This window comes from Podarcis tiliguerta (assembly GCF_965153285.1).
Source record: "Podarcis tiliguerta genome assembly, chromosome: 9".
In the NCBI taxonomy this organism is placed as follows: Eukaryota; Metazoa; Chordata; class Lepidosauria; order Squamata; family Lacertidae; genus Podarcis; species Podarcis tiliguerta.
This window is the reverse complement of record NC_139542.1, coordinates 37095972-37117228: the sequence shown is the minus strand read 5'-3', so window position 1 is coordinate 37117228 and position 21257 is coordinate 37095972. Positions and strand designations below refer to the sequence as shown.

The window sequence follows — 21257 nt, the reverse complement described above, 5'->3', positions numbered from 1 at the left end:
TGGGCGTATGTCCAACAATCTGAAGTTTCAATTGTGTTTCTGATTATTGTAATTTTATATAATTAATTCTGTTTGATGCTAGTGTAATAATTTTCATATTTGCCAGTAAAAAAAGCATTCAGTACTCCTTCACACATTTATTTGGGTGCCAACGTCATATAGGCACATAGAAATGATCTTTATTAAAATGAGGCGTGCAACGTATGTCTGGTTATGCAAACCTGAAACCCTCGGATCTTCAGTGGATCTATAAACATTGAAACCATTACACACAGAGTGGTATCCAACCAAATCAATACTCAAGAGTAGAGATCGGTGGATCCACTCTGAATAAGACTTGGTTGGATGCTGCCCCTTGAGCACATGATCTTGGATGCGCACATGAGTGTGCAATGCCACCATTTGATTTGGACAGGGCACTGATTCATTTGCACAGATTGTTGGGATAGGATGCTTTTTGAATACATGAAGCACTAGAAAGAGAACAACTCTCTTCTTGGAATGAAAATAATTATTGCTGTGTGGCAGCTTTCCTAGAATGGACTCACATAGCAAGAACACCTGTCGGTGGGGGTGGGGAAACGGGCAAAGACCCAATATATGATGAAATGCCCAATGCGTAGTCAGATTAGGGAAACTGGGTCAGGACCAAGCTGTAAGATAGATTACTCCCATCTCACATATTGAGGGGATGGCTACTTTTCTGGGAGTGGAACCTTTCCAAGAAACTCATTGTTTCCAGAGCCAGCTTCATTAATGGGTGCTGGTAGATCTTCTGGCTTCCCTCCCCTGGGAGATGCCAGTTGTGAAGACACAATTATAATATCACAGAAGCCAAAAACCACCACCATCATCCACCAACAGAGCCCCTGCAACAAAAGCGAAAAGGTCTGTTAATTCCATAGTCCAGGGGTACCTGGGGAAAAGAGAGAGAAAAGGTTCCCAGCCCAATTGCCTTATGAATAACAATACCCATAGTGAGCCTGGGAGGAGAAGCAGGGACTTTGCTGAGCATTTTAGCCTTACTCCCGGGCAAACGTATATGCTGCTTCAAGACCACAGCAAATAAGTTCACCCCTGCCCTCCCCTCCAAACAGTGTGCAACTTATTCTTGCTATTCCGGGATGGCCCATTAGAAGTTCTCCTCCCAGCGTTAGCCCAAATAGGCTCCCATTCAAATATATGATCTGCCATTTACCACCCATTAGGCATTTTTTCAAAACCAAGATTGTCTAATAACTGCTCCCAGAACAGCTATTTGTTTGTAGGCAGCTTGTCTCATGTTGCTAAATTATTTACATGCACATCTAAAAACGAGAGCCATATTGAAACAGCTATTGTGCTTTCCATTTCACTCTCACTTTTAATTTTTTCCCCTAATTCTAACTCCTGACATCTTTTTGTCAGGAGTTGTTGTTGTTGTTTTTAAATTAGGTGTTGGATAACTGGCCTGGGATCTGAAGTGTGTGGAAATAGAGGCAAGGATTTCTCATTTCACACACCAACTCTGACTGGTCACAGGGAGCAGCATGTAGCACTTATTCACAAATTCCAGGGTTGTCTCTAATGGAAGGCAAAGTCTTGCCACTGATCATTCCTTGTCCTCTTGTAGCCTGCACCAGGCCTCTCCAGAAGGTCGGGGAGACCTTCCAAACATTGTTAGGTGCATTGGGAGCGGGGAATTGCCTGCAGTCAGGCCAAGGCATCCTGTGATTCTCTTCCACTGCAGCCTCAGACGACCCACACCCCACAATGTATGGGAGGTTGCCTCCATCCCTCTAAAGAAGCTTCTTTTGGGAGAGTGTGTGTTTGGCTGGGGGGAGGGGAGAAGAGGGATAGATCCCTTGTCCAATCTGCCACCCCATTAGGAAACTAATATGATATTTGTGTAAGTTAGAAATTAAGTACTACTACTAATAATTAATAATGACATTGGATACACCCCCCTAATGTTCTGTCTGAATTATGCTCCCCGTCAAAATATCTTTTTTGTAAACTGCTTTGAGGGGTCTTTTAAACACAATCAAGCAGTATATAGATTTTTAAATGAGATAAATCAATCAAAATATTTGAACATGAAATCTGAATCTAGCGAAAGGCAGGTCGTCTCTATTAACAGCATTAAAAAGTAATGCAAAAAAAATAGAAATTGAAGAAGAGGGTGCAGTCAGTCATAATAAAATAACTGATTATTCCTAAGGTTATGACTAGGTGGCTTGGTTTAGAGGAGACATGAAATAATCTCTCTGCCTAATAGGTTACCAACCATCAGAACAGACATCTTCTGTACAGTGCTGAGATTTGCGAAGCCCAAATAGAAACCAACTGATGTTGCTTTGAATCCCAAGCATCTTGATGGTTGTTCTAATGGCAATGGAATTAGATTCTGTAGCCTTCTCTCTGCAGATGCCGTCCCGCCACCAGTGCTCCCCTTGCCACACCTAGGCTTGGAAAACCCATCATATTGGCTCAAATGGGGGGCTTTTTTTCAAGCTGAAATGCAAACCGTTAGAAATGCAAACCATCACTAATTGGTAATGAATGTAGTACACAGACCCTGAGCGGACTTTGGGCGGGGGGGGGGGGGAATGCCAAAGGTTGAAAGTATATCTGAGAATTTTATGCATATATGCCATAACATGGCACTGGATTCCAAGTGGTTCATAGATAGTGAGAGGAGATATCCTTGAATGAGAAGGAGCAGCCTTCTTGTAGCCTTTTGATCAAGAATGAATATTTGCAGATGACCCATGCCTGAGTAGCACTACTGTGTCCATTGGGGAGAGCACACTGTTAATTGCAGTCCATGGCACAACAATAATTCATTTTATTCTGTATACCATAAAACTCCCATTTTTATTTCAGCATGTGTGTGCAAAAACATATTTCAACCTAAAAGCATTTTCATCCCTAGGAATGCAGTTTGAATTCATCGTAAAAAGCAATTATGTGTATTTTTATATTTTTCCGCAACTGTTTAAGAGTATGCAGCATTAGAGTTGACTGGAAGTTTAAGAAGCTATTTTTTTGTTTTCTGCAAGAAAAATTCCATCTCTTCCCTCTGTGTGTGCGCACAGGCAGGCATGGTTTTCTCTTAGGTCAAAGTGGGTAATCAAACACATTGCTTTTTACTGTTCTCCAGCAAGGTCTTTCCCATATATTCACCTGTGAAGAATGTTTGCAAAACCTCAAAGGATTTATGAAGTTGCTACGTTTTCATAATGTGCAAGAAATATGGGGAATGCATTTGTACACAGTAGCAAGCTTTTCTGAATGTTAGTGAATGGCCTTGTAGTAACACATTGTTCTCCTTTTTTAATGTATATGTAAACTTAACAGATCATTGATTAATAAACATTTGTATCCTTTTATGACAGTTCCCAAGGATGGCCTCAAAAGTCAAGCTGCATTTGAAGAAATGAGGGCAAATTATATTAAAGAGCTGAGGAAGATGGTAATTAAACATCCAAACAGTTCTGGGCAAAGTTGGCAGCGATTTTACCAACTGACAAAGCTCCTGGACTCCATTCATGATGTAAGTAATTGGCTTGATAGTTTGGAGGAGACTGTTATATACTGTAGGAATCAAACAAATCCCTTGACTGAAGTTGATTGGTATCGTGATGTAGTGTTGTTACAAAAAAGTGAGGCGATACCTGTTCATCAGCGCAAAAGGTGAGATGGCAGGTAGACTGCTCGTCAGTAGCAGAAGTGGCACTGAGCAATGGCGAAGTGGTACTACTGAACCCCCCATTACATCACACCATACAGGAAATGCACAGTGTGATGACATCATACATTTCCCTACCTACCTACCAACTGGAGAAAAGGAATAGTGGGATTCAGGTTGCTGTTTTGAGTTGCAGGCGCATGAACAGTATTAAGTCTTGTTCAGTTAACAAGCACCAAATACGAAAAGAAAAAGTAACTAGTTTGTAGATTTTTGTATAGAAAATGAGCGGTATCCAAGTGACTTTGCCTTTATGGACAGGGCTTCAGCGAGGGCACCAACACTGCCCACCCCCCTGTATTGTACTGCAATCTTCCATGGAATAATATTTACTGTTGCAGACGGTCGCCCAAACCCTCAGGAACAGCTTGTGGGTGGGGTAAGGTGGATGCAGGAGATAGTTTGGTGGAAACTGGCTGACCTGACTTGCAGAAAGGGAAGCGCTTCCACAAAAGCAGTGCCACCATTGAATACAACCAAGTGAGAAAGCTACTTTCTGGGTCTACTGGGTAAGGGATCTGCTTTATGTGCTGGGAGAAATAATTTAATGAGTAATGTTCTGCAAGCAAGAGGACAGGAAGTTGCTTTTGAGTCATCACATGGTTTAAAACAGAAAGCAAAGTTCATGAACTGTGCTCAGAGCTAACCTTGTGAGTCAGTGCAAGTCAATTTTAGGCACTCGATCAGAATTCCATTGAAATGTAAGGGTGTAATTACAAATGCTGAAAATCTTTGTATGTGAAACCCAAGTTTTCAATTGCTGCTGCTGTCCTCTGCCCCACCCTCACCCTCGCCACCCCCTGCCCTCAAGCCACAATTCTCAGTACCTCTTATTTCTGCGTAATCTTATTGAAGTCCATGCAGCCATTTCAAAGTACGGCTATTTGTGAATAGTATCTCCAGTCTTTCAAAGACAATGCAAATTGCTTTGAACCAGAATGAGTCAGTCGTACGCAGGCTTTAAAATTCACCAACTCATTTAAATGTATTATTATTGACATAATTCCCAACTTATTCTCCAAAGGGATTTGGGTTTCTTTATGAGCTTCTGTTTTGTGGAACCACCAGTTACAAGAGGACAGCCTACTGCTAAGCGCCTCTTTAAAGCTGTTTAATTGTACAGCAAGAGCAAGCAAACTCCTCAGCTCCATTCTTATGATGTAGCAAGGAAATACGCTTTGGATACACATGCTGTGCACAGAATCTTTGGCCTCAGTATGTGAGAGGCCACATATAAATGTGCTTCTTTGTACTTGACTGGCTTATTTGTGAAGACGCAGTACAGTATGGTGCATTTCAGGTCAAATCTGCACCAAAGCCCGAGGTCTGTTTACAGAACATACATATGGAATTATTTGTCAAGTAATGTGCTGTTAATTAAAACACTGAAATATCTCGGTGGGAGTCAGAGTATTATTAGTACTGCAGTAACAGCTCATTCCTTTGAGACTAGCTTTTGCTTTTGAGGAGGGGGGGGGTAGATGTTTTTCTGCTCAACATCAGCTTGCTCTGCAAACCAGATTAGTTAAAGTCCTTGGATTCAAGCCAGTAGAGTTGCATTGAAGTCAGTGAATCCAAGTCAGCATCAGTTCAAATGCTTCAGATTTACCGTATTATGTAGCAAGCTGCCTGTGAAAGTTGGGGTGGTGCGTGCGTGCAATATTTTGAACCGTGCCAGTAAAATGGTGCATCATATATTTTCAGAGCCAGAACTAATTATACTCTCCATATATAATTGGACAGAATTTAACAAACACCAGGGGAAATATCCCTTATTTGTGGGTTGTTGTACTGTCTGAAAATGTGTTGGGGGACACTGCTGCGAAAAGTTGTTCATGTGGTGTCCCCCCACATCGGAATCTCTGTGCATATGGAAGCCTGTTGAGAGGTATTCAATGAAGCTATGCTGATAGTAGACCCATTAAAATCCATAGGCCTAGCTTTATATTATGAATTGATTTCAGTCCGTTTATCTACTCGGAGTAAAACTTCAGTTTAATGCCAACCAATGTGTCAGGGAGAAATAAGAGGGTGGCATTGTTTCACACAGAGTAGACCCTCTAAAATTCATGGGCCTAAGTTAGTCAGTGTTTGTTCATTTAAATGGGTCTACTTAAATATGTAATATTTCGCTGACTCCCACCTATTGTCTTCTGAAGAAGGAAAGAGCGTGTGTGCTCTTGTCCAAATCGGTCTGAGGTAGCAAATCTCATTGACCGGATCCAGCAGTTTTTTATGTTCTAATGCTGGAATTGTCTATGGGTACATGGAGCCCATTGATTTCAATGGGACTGACTCCTGGGTATGAGGGTTGCAGGCTGTGAGGATGTAGAATAGAAACAAAATTAAGGCAACACAGTACTCTGTAATATAGGGAGCACAAGTGAAGGGAAATATTTTACATTGCTCAGTGGTTTTAGCTGGCCTTCCACATGGTGAACATATGTGCATGCAAAAAAATATGCCAAGGTGTGAAAAAAATTCCATGAAAGGAAAGGTAAGCAAATAAGAATTTGAAAGCATCAGCAACTTTATTTACAGAGCCCCTAAAAACAAAACAAAGCAATTATAGAACAGCTTGAATTCAGACCTGCAGAGGTCACAATGCTGATTAAGGCAGATTTGTGCTGATTTAAGGCCCCTTAGTCAGTAGGATTCACATCTCAATTCTATGCATTAAGTCCCACCTGCAAGACATGCTTAAGAACATTAGGGTATAATGCCTTGGAGGGGCAGGGACTGGAGCATAGCCTGCATGAAAAAATAATTGCCGGTAAATACTTAAGTAATTTTACATTCAAATAGTTTGTGTCGGGGGGGGGGGGTCAAAGCTCTAGTTAGTCCTCCCCCCCCCCAAAAGAAATTTTCAATGTGACATAATGGCAATTCCTTTTAAAAAATGTAAACGAATAAAATTATGAATTGAGCACTGTATAGACTTGAAACAATTGGGGTCCCTTTTCCATCCGTTTCAGAAGGGTTTTATGCTCAAGCTCCCCACCAAATTCAGAGACACAAAAATATCAGCAGGCATCTGATATGGACGCAGAAATGCATGTTATACCACTTTGGGTTGGAGAGAATGGGTGCCAGCTTAGGTGCTGATATAGAGTCTTACTGGTTGAATTGAACTGTTCACTTGCTAACACAAAAAGCACTTAATAGCTACAGAAGCACAGCTACTTAGGGATACTGTCAGGGGTTCAGGAGCAGAGTCACAGGAGAGGGAAGAAACGGAGAGCGAGGGGGAGGAGTCGGAAGGAAATGTCAGCGGCGACAGTAGTCCGAGGTCTCTGAGCCTCTCCAGTGACTCGGAGGATTCACAGAAAGGGGCCCCCATGGTCAGGGCAAGGGGAGTGCCCAGGGGGACACCTCGGGAAGGAGGGGACTCAGAGAGTAGCAGCTGGAAATCCGGGCCAGCGTCCCCCCCAGAGTGCAGTAGGGGGGAGGAGTCCAAGGCATCGGGATCAGGGAGCGCGCAGGCAGAGGGAGAACGTGAGGCAGGACTGACCACACCCTCGTCAGGGAGCGAGGAAACGGTCATCCGGAAAGTAAAACGCGCGCGCGCGCCAAGTTCAAATGTACAGGAGGGCGGCAAGGTGGGCAGCCCGGGTAGGGAGCCAGGTCCTAAAGCCCGCCGAAGAGAGGGGGAGGAGTCAGGGGGGTCAAGCTCTGCGTCGGAAGAGTCCAGGAGGAATGAGACCCCGGGGGGTAGTAAGACCCAGAGGAAGAGAGAGAGAAGGAAGAGGTGGAGTAAGATTAGAGTATTAAACTGGTGCACAGGGGGTGGAGATCCAGACAGAGCTTCGCCGGTCTAAAGTCCAGACGTAGGGCTGGGACGCTGAGACTTGTAAATGGAGACTATTCTTCAATAAAGACTTTGATACTGTACGATCGGCTAGCGTTGGTCCTTGGTGAGCTGGGACCCGGAGCCAGCTCTGACAGTAAGCTCTGTCTCCCTCATCTCTAAAGTCTTTGTCAAGGAGATCCAGCGCAAACAGCAGGTCTGCTCTGAAGTTGGGGTACTGCTGCAAACTCCCGTCGAAATGCGATACAAGGCTGCCTCCCCTCCTCCCCAAGCCAATGCCTTCTGCCTTGGATCCCGTTTGCCCCTGTTTAGAAAGCACGTCCAACCTGGCCTGGAGATCCCGGCAGGAGGTAACCATTTCCTCCTCTCTCTTCCTGGATGCAATTACCTCCGTGCTGAGGTGCGTCACCGCTTCTTGCAGGGCTTTTATCTGCTCTTCCGTCGTCATCTTGCCTGAGTTTTGTGAGCTCTGTAAGCACCCCTCCTCTGTCCTCGCTGCGTCGACTCACGTGGCGAGGTTCTTGGTGCCAAAACTTTAAAATAGAGACAGAGCTTACTGTCAGAGCTGGCTCCGGGTCCCAGCTCACCAAGGACCAACGCTAGCCGATCGTACAGTATCAAAGTCTTTATTGAAGAATAGTCTCCATTTACAAGTCTCAGCGTCCCAGCCCTACGTCTGGACTTTAGACCGGCGAAGCTCTGTCTGGATCTCCACCCCCTGTGCACCAGTTTAATACTCTAATCTTACTCCACCTCTTCCTTCTCTCTCTCTTCCTCTGGGTCTTACTACCCCCCGGGGTCTCATTCCTCCTGGACTCTTCCGACGCAGAGCTTGACCCCCCTGACTCCTCCCCCTCTCTTCGGCGGGCTTTAGGACCTGGCTCCCTACCCGGGCTGCCCACCTTGCCGCCCTCCTGTACATTTGAACTTGGCGCGCGCGCGCGTTTTACTTTCCGGATGACCGTTTCCTCGCTCCCTGACGAGGGTGTGGTCAGTCCTGCCTCACGTTCTCCCTCTGCCTGCGCGCTCCCTGATCCCGATGCCTTGGACTCCTCCCCCCTACTGCACTCTGGGGGGGACGCTGGCCCGGATTTCCAGCTGCTACTCTCTGAGTCCCCTCCTTCCCGAGGTGTCCCCCTGGGCACTCCCCTTGCCCTGACCATGGGGGCCCCTTTCTGTGAATCCTCCGAGTCACTGGAGAGGCTCAGAGACCTCGGACTACTGTCGCCGCTGACATTTCCTTCCGACTCCTCCCCCTCGCTCTCCGTTTCTTCCCTCTCCTGTGACTCTGCTCCTGAACCCCTGACAGATACATTCAGTGGTGAGTGGAATTTAGAAAAGCCTGCAAGTAAAGAACGGACTTCAATTGACGCCTACTTGGTATCAGGTAATACTTCTGGTTTTTTCTCTGAAAGGGAGAGAAACCCTCACTGGCGGATCAGGGCTTTTCCATCTCTTCTCTGCACTGCAGCCACCAGCTCTCTTAAAAAGTTACTCCTGAGGCAACAGCATGGGGTCTAGCATGGTGGACTGCCAATCAAGGAGAGTGAAAGTTTAGACCAGGGATGGAGAAGCTGCAGCCCCTAATGTAGTCCAGCATCCTTGATTGCTGAGCCCAATGAGAGTTGGAAGTCCAACATCTGGAAGCCCCAAAGTTTCCCATTCCTGATGTAGACCAATGTGTTATTTTTTGTCATCAGCAGTTGAACCAGTTGGGTGTGTGTGTGCCCATGCCTTTATAAGCCAATTTTCATGGCTTAATGAAAAGAAAATGCATTAAAATGATGGCTTTTGTTTGGAGATTTTAAGCCTGAAATCTAGCCCTGGAACAATGAAAACCTCAGTGACCACATTGACTTAATTGCATTGCACAATTGTTATTTCTATTGATAAGACTAGGGAAGAAGCATTTGTTGGTCTTCCGCCAAAATAACAAAAACTACACACACACACACACAGAGAGAGAGACAGAGAGAGACAGAGAGAGAGAGAGAGAGAGAGAGAGAGAGAGAGAGAGAGAGAGAATCATTAGAATTCCTAACTGGTCTTAAAATCTAGAAAACATAAAGCTGAATTGATAAGACACAAATTATTATTGAAAATTTTCACTCCATTTAGTTTGCTCCAGTGAGCTAGCAGTGGTAATCAGAAAGGGATCAGAGTCAGATAAGAATAAAAAGAATGTACAAATCAATTTATAAATGGAAAATATTAGGTGGGCAAATAAAAATAATTACCCCAGCAGCTACCAGTAAAGCATATATAATACTAAGCCCTTAATTGCTTGCTCATAACCTTCCACCTGTTCAAACTAGTTAAAAGCTTACTAAATCCCTAGCTTTACAACAGTTCAACCTAAAGATTAAGGGGTGGGTGGGGTTTAGCTACCAATCCCAGAAGGGATAAAAGAAACTTTTTTTTTTTGGACCCGGGGCAAAGTTGAGAAAGATGAACTCAGGATCTAGTGTAAAGGCTTCAGCACCGTCCAAATGGTAAATAGGTTCATGTAAAAACAAAGGGAGGATGTTTAAAATTGGAATTGCAAGATTTGAGTCTCACAAGAGAATAAACAGAAAGTAAAATAAAAATAAATAGGATTTTATGGTAAAGAAACCTGCATCTATTCAAAACTGTCCATCAGCCAAACTTCCAGACCAAAAAAGGAGCCTCAGAATAAATGAGCAACTTCTAAAAATGAAGGTGGGACATGCACAAAGCAACAAATCCCAATCAGAGAGGACAAACTGGGCTCCATAAGTCTGATCACAGCACTCCTTTTAGAAATCTCTTCTTCTTTGTAGACAGCCCCATGTGGTCTTAGCAACATAGTTCCTACGTGTGCTCTTTTGCCAGTGTGCATAAAATATTGTTCAGGAAGAAAAGGTGTTATTGAGAATCTGGCTTTATATTCAGAGGCATGTCTAGTTTGGTTTGTTCTTATTTTTTATGTTGTTAACAGCCCTAATCAGAAGTATAGAGTAAGCTGTGGTTGCTGGTGATGGGAGCTCTCCAATAAAGTCATAGTCAGAGCTATTCTGTAACCAAAGGTTCCATTTGTTTTACACACACAACAGAGGCACGGGGGGGCGGGGCAGGTATTTACAAGACTGAAACAAGTATTCATTTGCCATAAACCAGAGCAAACCCTGCTTAGATCCCATTGATTTCTGTGGGAATTAATTGGAATGAAATTTCTCTGACTTCAAACTACTTTTTATAGCACATCCACATATGAGTGGTGGGTGGGGAGCTTACTTACTGGTCTTTGTCCTATACCTATTCTATTAAGGAAAATTGTTTCTTAACGCTGTTTGTTTTCGCATCATGAAGACTTTCTACATCAATTTCAATGCGCGCCATTCCTGACCCTTTTCCCCTGTTGCATTTCAGCTTGTTAGCGATTTGTTGGAATTCTGTTTCTACACCTTCCGAGAGTCTCAAGCTCTGAAAGTGGAGTTTCCAGCCATGCTGGTAGAAATCATCAGTGACCAGTTGCCCAAGGTGGAATCTGGGAATGCCAAGCCCCTCTACTTCCACAGGAAGTGACAGAAAATGTCTTAATGGAGAAAAAAAAACTTTGCCTTAAGTTTCCCTGTGCTATTCCACACCCATGAAGGACCCAAGAAGCCAACATTTAAAACATGCTATACAAAATTGTTCAATGGTCTCTAAATAGTCTGAAAACCATAGCCAGGGTTTGGAGGACGGAAAGCAGGTTGTGTGAACTAGACGAGCAAAGTCGTCAAGATGCATCTCCCCTCAATAACCCAACATTTAGGAGAGAAAAAAAAAATATGTTCCTGTTCCTCTGGATGAAAAGCCATATCTAGTCAAATAACTTTTTGATTTTGATATTTTAAGAGATGAACATTTTAAATATGCCATGTAGTTTCCGGTATTGTTTGCTTGTTTTAAAAAGGGTTCAAGGACTAATATGAACTTTTGAAAAGCTTACTGTTGGTTTGCACATAAAACAAAGTCAATATGGGGCATTAATAATTGTACTACACACACACACACACACACACACACACACACACACAAATCCCTGGATGTGTAAAATAAATAATGGAGCATTTGGTGTGGAATAATCTTGGTATATTAACCTGCGGCATTTGTTATCCCATATTATCCATCACAGATGATCTACACTGTGTTAAGTGTTCATTTATTATTTAACTTGAAAGGATAAGATGTTAAAACAAATGCCTCGGTTTCGATTTCTAGTATCTATTGTGCTGGCTTTACCAATAATTTTTCGCAGTCTTTTGCTGTATTGTACATTGCTGTATGTATAAATTGAAGGACCTGGAAAAAAATGGTATAAGGAACTTTTGTAAATGAGACCTAAAAATCTTTAATGGTTAATAGGATGAATGGGAAAGTATTTTTGGAAGAATTCTATTTTGCTGGAGACTATTTAATTACTCTTTTTGTCTAAACACAAGGTAATTTTTTTTGTAAAGTGAATTGTTCTGCATGCATAATGAACCGTTTACAGTGTATTTCAGAAAGGGAAAGCTGTGCCTTTTTAGCATCATATCTAATTTACCATCTGACAGTGTCTGCTGTAAATAACCACCCATAGCCATTTTCAGTTGCACTTCTTTTCTGTCCATTTTCATCCATAGTATCTGTCTGCTTTTACATGACTCTCGCACACAAGAGTTCTGCTCCATGCCTCTAGCTAGCTGTGTTTGCAGCTATCTGCACATTTCACATCTACCAAGATAGACTCCAAAGGGCACAACCCACTAAGAAATTGTCTCGCTGAAGTGAATGAAGATGTGGAAGCACGCAGTACTTCATACATTTCAGTACAACTTCCTGAGGACAGTATCCTATTGGGTTGTGCCTAGAGTCTCCTCAAAGGCTCGTCAGTCCTGGGACAAGGTGAGATTCTGCCTGCCAATCTGTTTTATTTCCAAGGCTGCAACTCAACACACAGCTAGGCTGAAATCCTATACACACTTATCTGGGACTTACCTTTGAGCAGACATGCATAGGATTGCACTCCTTGATTTCAGTGGGACAGTTTGGGTGTCTAATATTGTAACAAAGTTGTGGCTAAAAGGGAGAGCTAAATAATAATAGTGGGGGTTTGGTTTTTTTGCTTCTCCTTTTCAATCTGGAATGTACATAAACTACAAAAAAATGGGGCTAAAAATGTGAGAAAATAAATTTCAACACACATACTAGGTAAAATTCTGGAATGATATAATTATGTGAAAGAAGATACGCTATTGACAAATTTGGACTGGGGTGTGTGTGTTATCCTAGATCATAAACCTACTTATTTGGAATTATGTGCTACTGACTTTTAGTACAAATTATTTCCTTGTAACTATGTTTAGAATTACTGCTCAACTAGTTAGTAACTTAATATTAATACCATAACACTTTTACAAATCAGTGCTAAAACATAGCTAACAACTTTAAGCATGAGCCTTTAATCTGGATTTCTCTCAAGACTTACTTTATGAACTGAGATGATGAAAAATGTATCTTTCTTGGGGTGATCAACATTATACATTTTATAAATAATTTAAACATTGGAGGCTGCATTATAGCAACATTTCCTATGACCATTGATATTAAATACAAATGTAAAGAGAATAATTGTCAGAGTTATACTTCTGGTAAACTTGTGTCTAGGTAAAGTTTGTGAAAATAAAAGAAACCTTAACAAAGTCTGGGATCCAAAGACCTCCAAGTAGGCATTGCCCAGTGGGATTTCCCCTCCCCCAGCTGAACACCAGATTCCAATGATGTATCATAAGCTGCTTTTGAAAGTGCCCTCAGTTTCAAAGTGGTTTTCTATGTGGCACAGAGAGAAGAAAAAGAAGCCCAAAGTTTCCTTACAAAGTCTCTTTGTATCCTGCCCGCAAACTCTCAATAATCAAGCGTGCATTAGATTCAGAAATTTGAATGTTTGCATCTCATAAACAGGATGCAAACATTACTACTGCTATTTTTAAGTCACATGTCTCATTGAATGGGAAATCTGTTAAGGTACGCTCAGAAAGAGTCAATTTACACATGCATATATTATTTGCAGTTTTAGAAATCTAATTCATAAATCAGCTCCTTTGATCTGCACAGCAATATGAAAGCTGCTCTTCTAAAGTGATAAAAATACACCGCATGCAGACTGGTTGTTTATATTGAAGAAGTGGTCACAAATCTCCCTTTCATTTACCGTTTTTTTTTAAAACCATACTGAAATTGGAATTTCAAATTATTCAGGTTTGTGGTAAACGCAGTATGGTGCTGCATTTTTTTATTAACAAAGTTACTGAATCTTTTTTTATCACTAAGTAACTTTGCCTAATTAAAATATTAAAGCCATATTCTTTTTTTAAAAAATCCACTGTTAGATGTCTGTCCCAATTCACGTTGTTGTCTGATTGCTATTATTTTTTGTACCTTATTGCATATAATCTTGGTTTGGTACAATTCATAATTCACAGAAATGTCATAAGTAAAACACTACATTAGTTTTAAAAACAGTTTATATCTTTATGCAAAATATATGTCTGTCTTTGCAAACAATTGTAAGCAGATTATAATAAATCCTTTACTTTAATCACCTGTTTATGAAACCATTGATTATTGCTTAGAAATAATAAAAATGAAAAATGAAAAAAGGAAGGAATCAGGAGTACATTGTACTTTAGAATGAAACAGGCATCTGTCTCCTGCAAAATAAGATAAAAGTTAACTTCAAAATGTCAAAATGATAAATTGTGTTGATCGAGTGTAATGATTTTGTGGCTATGAATGACTGAAAATATACAGCAAGAATATTGTATTCTTAAGTAAAAAATGTAAAATAGTTTTAATTTACTGCAGTGGGTATTTCAAGAATAACATTGCATTGCAGTGTGTAACCATTTTGTTGCACAGAACAAAAGAGAAAAAGGACTAAAAGCTTGCAATATCAACATCTTAATAAAATATACTTTATAATCAATAATGCAAAAATCTAATTCACAGGGTGGTATTTTCACTGACTTAAACAAAAAAAAAAAAACCTTTATGAATTTAACCCATTCTACATTTAATGCACTTTTGATTGTCTATTAAAGATGTGACTTTTTTATAGAGGGGGAGGGGGGAGAAAGAGAGAGAGAGAGAGAGAGTGAGAGTGCAGGAGGGTGCAATTTCATCTGGCAGGTGAATAACCTGATAAGCAGCAGTTATAATGCCAGGATTCTCAGTTATGTTTCAGAGTTCATGGAGTTGAAGAGCACATTCCTCTGGGAACTTTGCACTTGTGCAGAAGAAGTTCTTGGCAGATTGTGTCCTGATTATATAATGCTAGATGAAAAATATAGAGCAGGCAGCAACTATGGTGTAAAACGACATCTATGCATAATAATGCATTAACAATTAGGGGCTTGCTTCTGTATGTTTAAACTTTTTGAATAAATAGAAGATTACTGTTTGGCCTTTATGTTAATGTCTTTAAGTACCTAATTTTTTATAAGTTGTATAAATATACACAAATTAAAATGGTGTGATTCCCGGTATTCCTTGCGCTTTGATATCAACCACACTCACCTGAAGATGCATCTGTTTCTTTGGGGAAATGCCCTTGAGTGAAATTAGATACATTATGCAGTTTTTGTAAGTCTTATTTGCAACACCTGCCTTCGTAGTAACAAGGGCTTTGATGGTGCAAGTTGCTTCACCTGGGCTTCACCATTCAGGTAATCTCCCCGATATTGTAGACTGGCACAAATTGCCCTTAACATCCAAGTAAACTTATTAGGATGAGGCAGCTAAGGGCAATTTGGCTCCAAGAAGCCAGTATTGGAGCATTAGGGTTGTAGCTTTAATTTAGCACCACATGGCAGATGGCTTTTGAAGGGAGCCCATTGCTGGATTTCCCATTGGAAAAGGACACGATTGCCAGTGTGGGCTGGAGATAGGAACGTTTTATGACACAAACGTAGGGGAACACTGAAAGGGATGCCTTTCACAGAACCTTTGTGTGGGGCAACATGGCAAAGATGTTTAAACTATGCCCGGTGCAAACGAAAGCCCAAAGCTGAAAGAAAAAGCACCATGAGCATTTCTCTGAACACCTGAACCATTTTATATATACAGTGGTGCCTCGCAAGACGAAAAGAATCCGTTCCGCGAGTCTCTTCGTCTTGCGGTTTTTTCGTCTTGCGAAGCAAGCCCATTAGCGGATTAGCGCTATTAGCAGTTTAAGGGCTATTAACGGCTATTAAAGGCTTAAGGGATTAGCGGATTAGCTGCTAAAAGGCTATTAGCAGCTTAGCGCTTTAGAAAAAGGGGTTGGGGAGCGGAAAAAAACCTCAAGAATCGCAAGACATTTTCGTCTTGCGAAGCAAGCCCATAGAGAAATTCGTCCTGCGAAGCACCTCTGAAAACGGAAAACCCTTTCGTCTTGCGGGTTTTTCGTCTTGCGAGGCATTCGTCTTGCGGGGCACCACTGTATACTGCTGGGAATAGACTTCTCCAAAGCTGGTTGCTACTTTTTTGACCTTCTTGATATAAGTAATTATCATAATTTACACACCCATTGGTTTAAGAGAAAATTGGACCATGTTTCTAAAATAATATTCACTGGGATACTAAGGAAGCAATTCTGCCTTTGCAGATAATACTGAAGGTCAAGCTACCCACAATCTTTATCATGGGGACAAAGCGGGAGAAAGACTTCAGTGTAGTCCCAGCACAGCAGCCATTAATTGGATGAATGGGTGATGTTCTTTGACCTGGCATGGAGAGTTTCTATGTGACCACCATCTTGTCAGAATGTGGCAATATAACCATGCAACCTCTCAGTGTAATACCAGAGCCTCACTTCGCAAATCAAGAGTACAGGGCTCAGCTGGTTTTTTAATTCATGCTGGCAAAATGCACATCCCTCCCCCCTAAAGTTAACCACCAGTCTTTGGGTGGCAAAAGTAAAAGTCGGAACCAAAACTGTTCCAGTCTGATTGTTTTGTCTGCACATATACATATCCTCCCTAAAACACTTAAGAATCACCTATGCCTCTCTCTCTCTCTCCCTCTATAATTTCAGCCTAGTTGTTTATGCACAGCCACAAAGTAGCATGACCAAGCAGTAAGTTGGCACCAAAATGTTGTCTATTATCTCGACTTTCCACGTTCCCCTTCAAATCAGCACCCAACTTCTGCCCCACATACATACGATTGTATGGAGCAGCAGGATGCTTGCTGACAGCTCCCCACATCCAATCCCACTGCGACTCTGGAAGACGTTCAGGCTTCTTCTCCATGCAGAGGTCACTCTCAACATGCAGAAATTCTGCAAACGGCACCTTTCATGGTTTCACTGAACGCTCAGGGCTAGGCCATAAGGTACAAGTCTGTTTATGCTATGCACATTCTTTACAGCAGTAGTGAGAAAGAGTGAAATGACTTACATCCATAACGTGTGCCTCACTCTCTTCCCCCCACCGTGCCCTTTTAACAGTTGGAAAAGAAGAGAATCTGATTTCCATTACATTACTCCGCAAGCATCTGCACTGTTTTCGGTCACATTTCCTAACTGCTTGATGATCTCCCAAGTAGAATCACCTTAAAGCTATCTGGCAAAGATTATAGCCTCAGACACAAAGAAGTATATTAATGCCCCACAGCCTGGGAGAGTTCCAGTTGGACCAGGGAGGCAGAAGTACATTGGATCACAACTGCACCATCTGGAAATGATTTGTGAACACTCTGAGGGCCTTATAGTTCTGGGCAGAAGAACAGACAATGATTGTCAGTTAAAGCTCATTAAAGAAAATAATCCGAAAATATAGTAACTGTGAAGTGTTTTTTTAATCAAACTTTAAGTAGACAAAGCTCTTTTAAAAGATTATTAATTTTTTGCCATTAGTTAGGGAGTTTGCACAGGTAAAATATTTACTGTCTATTTATTTAGGAGTAGGTGTACTTTTAAAGCAGATTAACAGTTGATTAAGTCATTTCATTAAAATCCCTGCCAGTAAGATATACAGCAGGCACCCCCAAACCTGGCCCTCCAGCTGTTTTGGGACTTCAATTCCCATCATGCCTGACCACTGGTCCTGTTAGCTAGGGATGATGGGAGTTGTAGTCCCAAAATATCTGGAGGTCCGAGTTTGGGGATGCCTGATCTACAGCCTACGTGAACCAATTTTGGTTTAGGAGTGAAATTCCCACAAATACCTATCTGGTAAGCAAGGTATATGGAAGGCCAAACAGATCTAATGGGGCTCGGTCTCTGTTGTTTTTCAGAATAAAAATGATTGTCATTTGGGGTGGGTAGGATTTCCTCAGCAGCTGTAAGTTTCTTCTACTTGTAGCTTTCTTTGCTCTATCAGGTCATGTGTGTGCAAAGGCGTACCACCACAATGCTAAAAAAACCACATTCTGGGATGTACACATAGCAACAGTTGCTGAATTAGGACCCATAGCTGCTCTGCTTAAGTTGGTAAGTGAATTGTCCCAAACACATGAAAACCCTTGTCAAAACTGATGACAGGGGCCCTTTCTTAGGCTGGTCTGCCATCAGGCAGCTTCCTGGCATAATCAGGAATCTGTTGACTGGGACCAAGGCCTTTAAAACATTTAATGCAAGTATTTTTAAGGGGGGAAATCAGGGATTGGGCTTTCTGACACTTTCTGTTCCTCAACTGACACCCTATTAAAACAGTTAATAGAGGGATCACCTATTTATTGTTTTTGCTGCAAAAGACTTAAGAGTCTTGTGGCACTCTAGCGGCTAACAAATTTATTAGACAATTATGGGTGAAGTGGACTGTAGCCCAGAAATACTTACTCCATAATATAATTGTTAGTCATATCATTTAAAGTCAATTCAGACCTGACACTTTTCACAAGTTTGCACTTTGGGCTGAGAGTCATCAATTACGTGGCAAGCAAAGGGATGTGTTTGGATACAGGAAGCATAATCTGAATACTTCTGTTTAAGTAGTTCCATCGTCTCTCTATCAAACCCGGAGGCAGAAGAAAACAAATCCTTTTTATAAAAAAAAAGTGTTGTATTTAAACAACTCTGGTCATAGCAAATTAATAATACATGTGAAAACTTACAATCATGAATGAACAGTATATTGCAGTAAAGTGAAGCTTCTTTCTTTTCACATTAACTGTGATGTGAAACTGGCAGTTGACGGCCTTTCCATTATTCTGTTGGAAATAAGCAGTGCATAAATTATCCCTGATTGTACGCAAAGTTACATGGACAACTAAGACTCAAAGTAGATGTGATACGTAGTCAAGTGTATCAAACTTAAAAAAATAAATAAATCCAAAATCAGCCTTGTGGGGAGCAGGTTCCTTAAATCTTTCCCTTTCAGTTTTTTTTTCCTGGTAAAAAAAAATCCCGTCCACCCAGCTGCTTGAAGATGAAGGGTGGAGGGCTTCTGGGGGGTTGGGTGGGGTAGGAAAATAGTTGTAGGAGAAGAGTTAAGCAGTTCTTGTTCCAATTCCTCCATGTCAATTTTGGGACTTGTCTCAAGGGAAAGAAAAAAGTAACAGCATGCTACTACTAGTCTGAGCCTATGTAAAAGTGAACTTCCGTCAACAGATTATCAAAACAGTAAACATACTTTCCACAGCATTAATAGAGAACAAGATGTTCTGATTCCAATAAGTTGAAGATAGGAGGAAACCTACAGAACTCAGAGGAGCATATATGTGCCTTTAAAATATATAATAAGTGAAGCCATATAATTTGTATAAATTTATCTGCACCACTGTGGACATTTGAAAGCCGCATTTTATTCTTCCTTCCTGTGAGTGTAAATTAATGATGCTTCCACCAGCTAAATTTCTCCCTTTCAAAATAAGGGAAAACTAAATTGACAATTAACACTGTAGTAGCCTGCTGTAACCCTCACAAAGATACCGGCTTACACTGAACTACCAACATTTCCCCAACTTTTTCAATAAGGTGGGTAGGTCAGGCTGGCCGGGGACTGGGTTGGAACCAGAAAAGATTCAAATGTCTCAGATCGTTAAGAGTAAAAGTAAATACTGCACAATCAAGTCTTTTTTTGATTTAACATTCATCTTACAAACATACATATGTATAATTATGACTCTTTACAAACCTAAAGTACTATTTTTAAAATTACCCACCCTTTCCCCTCCCCATATAAAATTACTGCTCAATTCCTATTTGGCAAAATATTAAGTCTTTATACAGATGACGGTCTTCCATCTCATTGTCAGGTCCTGAACTGATTAAAAATAGGTGAAGCCAAAGAGAAGCAACTGAATCATAAAATCCATGGATACCATGTACACCTTCCAGGCATTCAACGAAGAAAACTAAAAAAACTGGACATAGTTTTGGGGAATGAGTCCTCTCTTCCCATTTAGTGTTCCTTCTAGCCAGCCGGGTTCCCGTGAATACTGCACTGTTGAAAGAGGGGAGAAAACAGACACACTCCTATTAATCCACTATTTATGACAGAAGTCACAGAATTGTACAGCTGGAAGTCAACGATACAGCTTAAGTCCATGAAACTCTTTTATTCACAATCACAAACAGACAGAGGGAGTCTTTTGAGTCTCTATTTTTCCCAGAACTACTGCTCATTTAATTACAGATTTGTATGAGGGCCAAACTCTTGCATGAGTCTTTTTCATGATAGATTCCCGCCCCCCCCCCTTCAGCGACAGTACTTTAAGGAGGGTGGAATCTTGAGCAGAGGATCTGGTGATCAGTGGGAGCGAAAGGGCTGCTTTAATGTTTCCCTACCCATCATTTGCTCAGCGTTCCCCACCCCATTCTGATGTTTCTCCACCATCAGCAAGGAAAGACATAGGAACATGTACCATTTAATACTATTCTATTTGAAGATGAAACTCCAAGCAGAGCAAAGAGGTAAGACTGCCTTTAAAGGCTTATTAGAGATACAGAAGTAGGAATGTGGGTCTCAAAAATGCCCCCCCCCCAACCAAGCTTCACCAACTTATTAACGCAAGATTGGCACCGTCTTTTGTTTTCTAACAGATCACAAGAATAGCCAGTCCGATGATGAAACCTTGTAACAGGCAATTTAAAGAAATTTCAGTATTTGGGAGAAGAAATGATTGCGGATATCTTTAAAAAGTTAGTGAGGTAGGAGAGAGATTTTACCTCCACTTTCAAGTCTACTTTTGCAGGCAAAAGGGAGAGATTTGTATTTTTTTAAGTATGATATTCTGAGGCTTTCCAATTCTGTGTTTGTGCAGAATACTGAAACACATGAGCCCTGAATATATTACACGTGGGAAAAGTAAATTTAAGCACACACACAGGATGATTTTTCTTTAATTATCTTTTCACATAATTGTAGAGTTGGAAGGCTCCATGAGGGTCATGAAGTCCAGCCCCCTGCAAGGTAAGGAATCTTTTGCCCAACCTGTCCCTACATTGCTCCAAAATTGCTTGAAGTGACTGGGGAAGCATTTTCTCATGCAGGAGGCACCTAAATAAATAAATATTCCTTCATTCTCAGTAATACCGGGGATGCCATAGGAATGTTCAAATGGACTTGTTTTTAATACTGAATTAAACAGGAACCCTTTGTCCACCCAGGAACTCACTGGTTCTCCCAAAGATCTTTGGGGCTGGCCTCCACTTTTTCTAATCCCACACATTAAGTTACTAAGAGTTTTGCAAATAATACCAATGCAAATCCATAGGTAGCACAGCAAACACTGCAGTAACTGGATACC

The 21257-nt window shown here is 41.3% G+C and overlaps 2 protein-coding genes across 22 annotated transcripts in view; one reads left to right on the top strand and one right to left on the bottom strand.

Moving 5' to 3' along the window:
* Positions 1–15070, top strand: part of NR3C2 (nuclear receptor subfamily 3 group C member 2) — a 141920-nt gene extending 126850 nt beyond the window's left edge. For all 20 annotated transcript variants that reach the window (XM_083457172.1, XM_083457169.1, XM_083457183.1 and 17 more), the window contains 2 exons: positions 3378–3535; positions 10929–15070. In XM_083457172.1, coding sequence (XP_083313298.1) covers positions 3378–3535; positions 10929–11084 — 314 coding nt within the window. In that variant the 3' untranslated portion in view covers positions 11085–15070. The remainder of the gene's footprint in view (positions 1–3377; positions 3536–10928) is intronic.
* Positions 15071–18547: 3477 nt separating this feature from the next.
* ARHGAP10 (Rho GTPase activating protein 10) overlaps positions 18548–21257 on the bottom strand; it is a 103101-nt gene continuing 100391 nt past the window's right edge. The window contains exon 23 of one of the 2 annotated variants that reach the window (XM_083457281.1): positions 18548–19946. In XM_083457281.1, the coding sequence (XP_083313407.1) occupies positions 19693–19946 (254 nt within the window). In that variant the 3' untranslated portion in view covers positions 18548–19692. Of the gene's footprint in view, positions 19952–21257 lie in introns of both variants that reach the window. The other variant, XM_083457282.1, reaches the window with a different exon arrangement.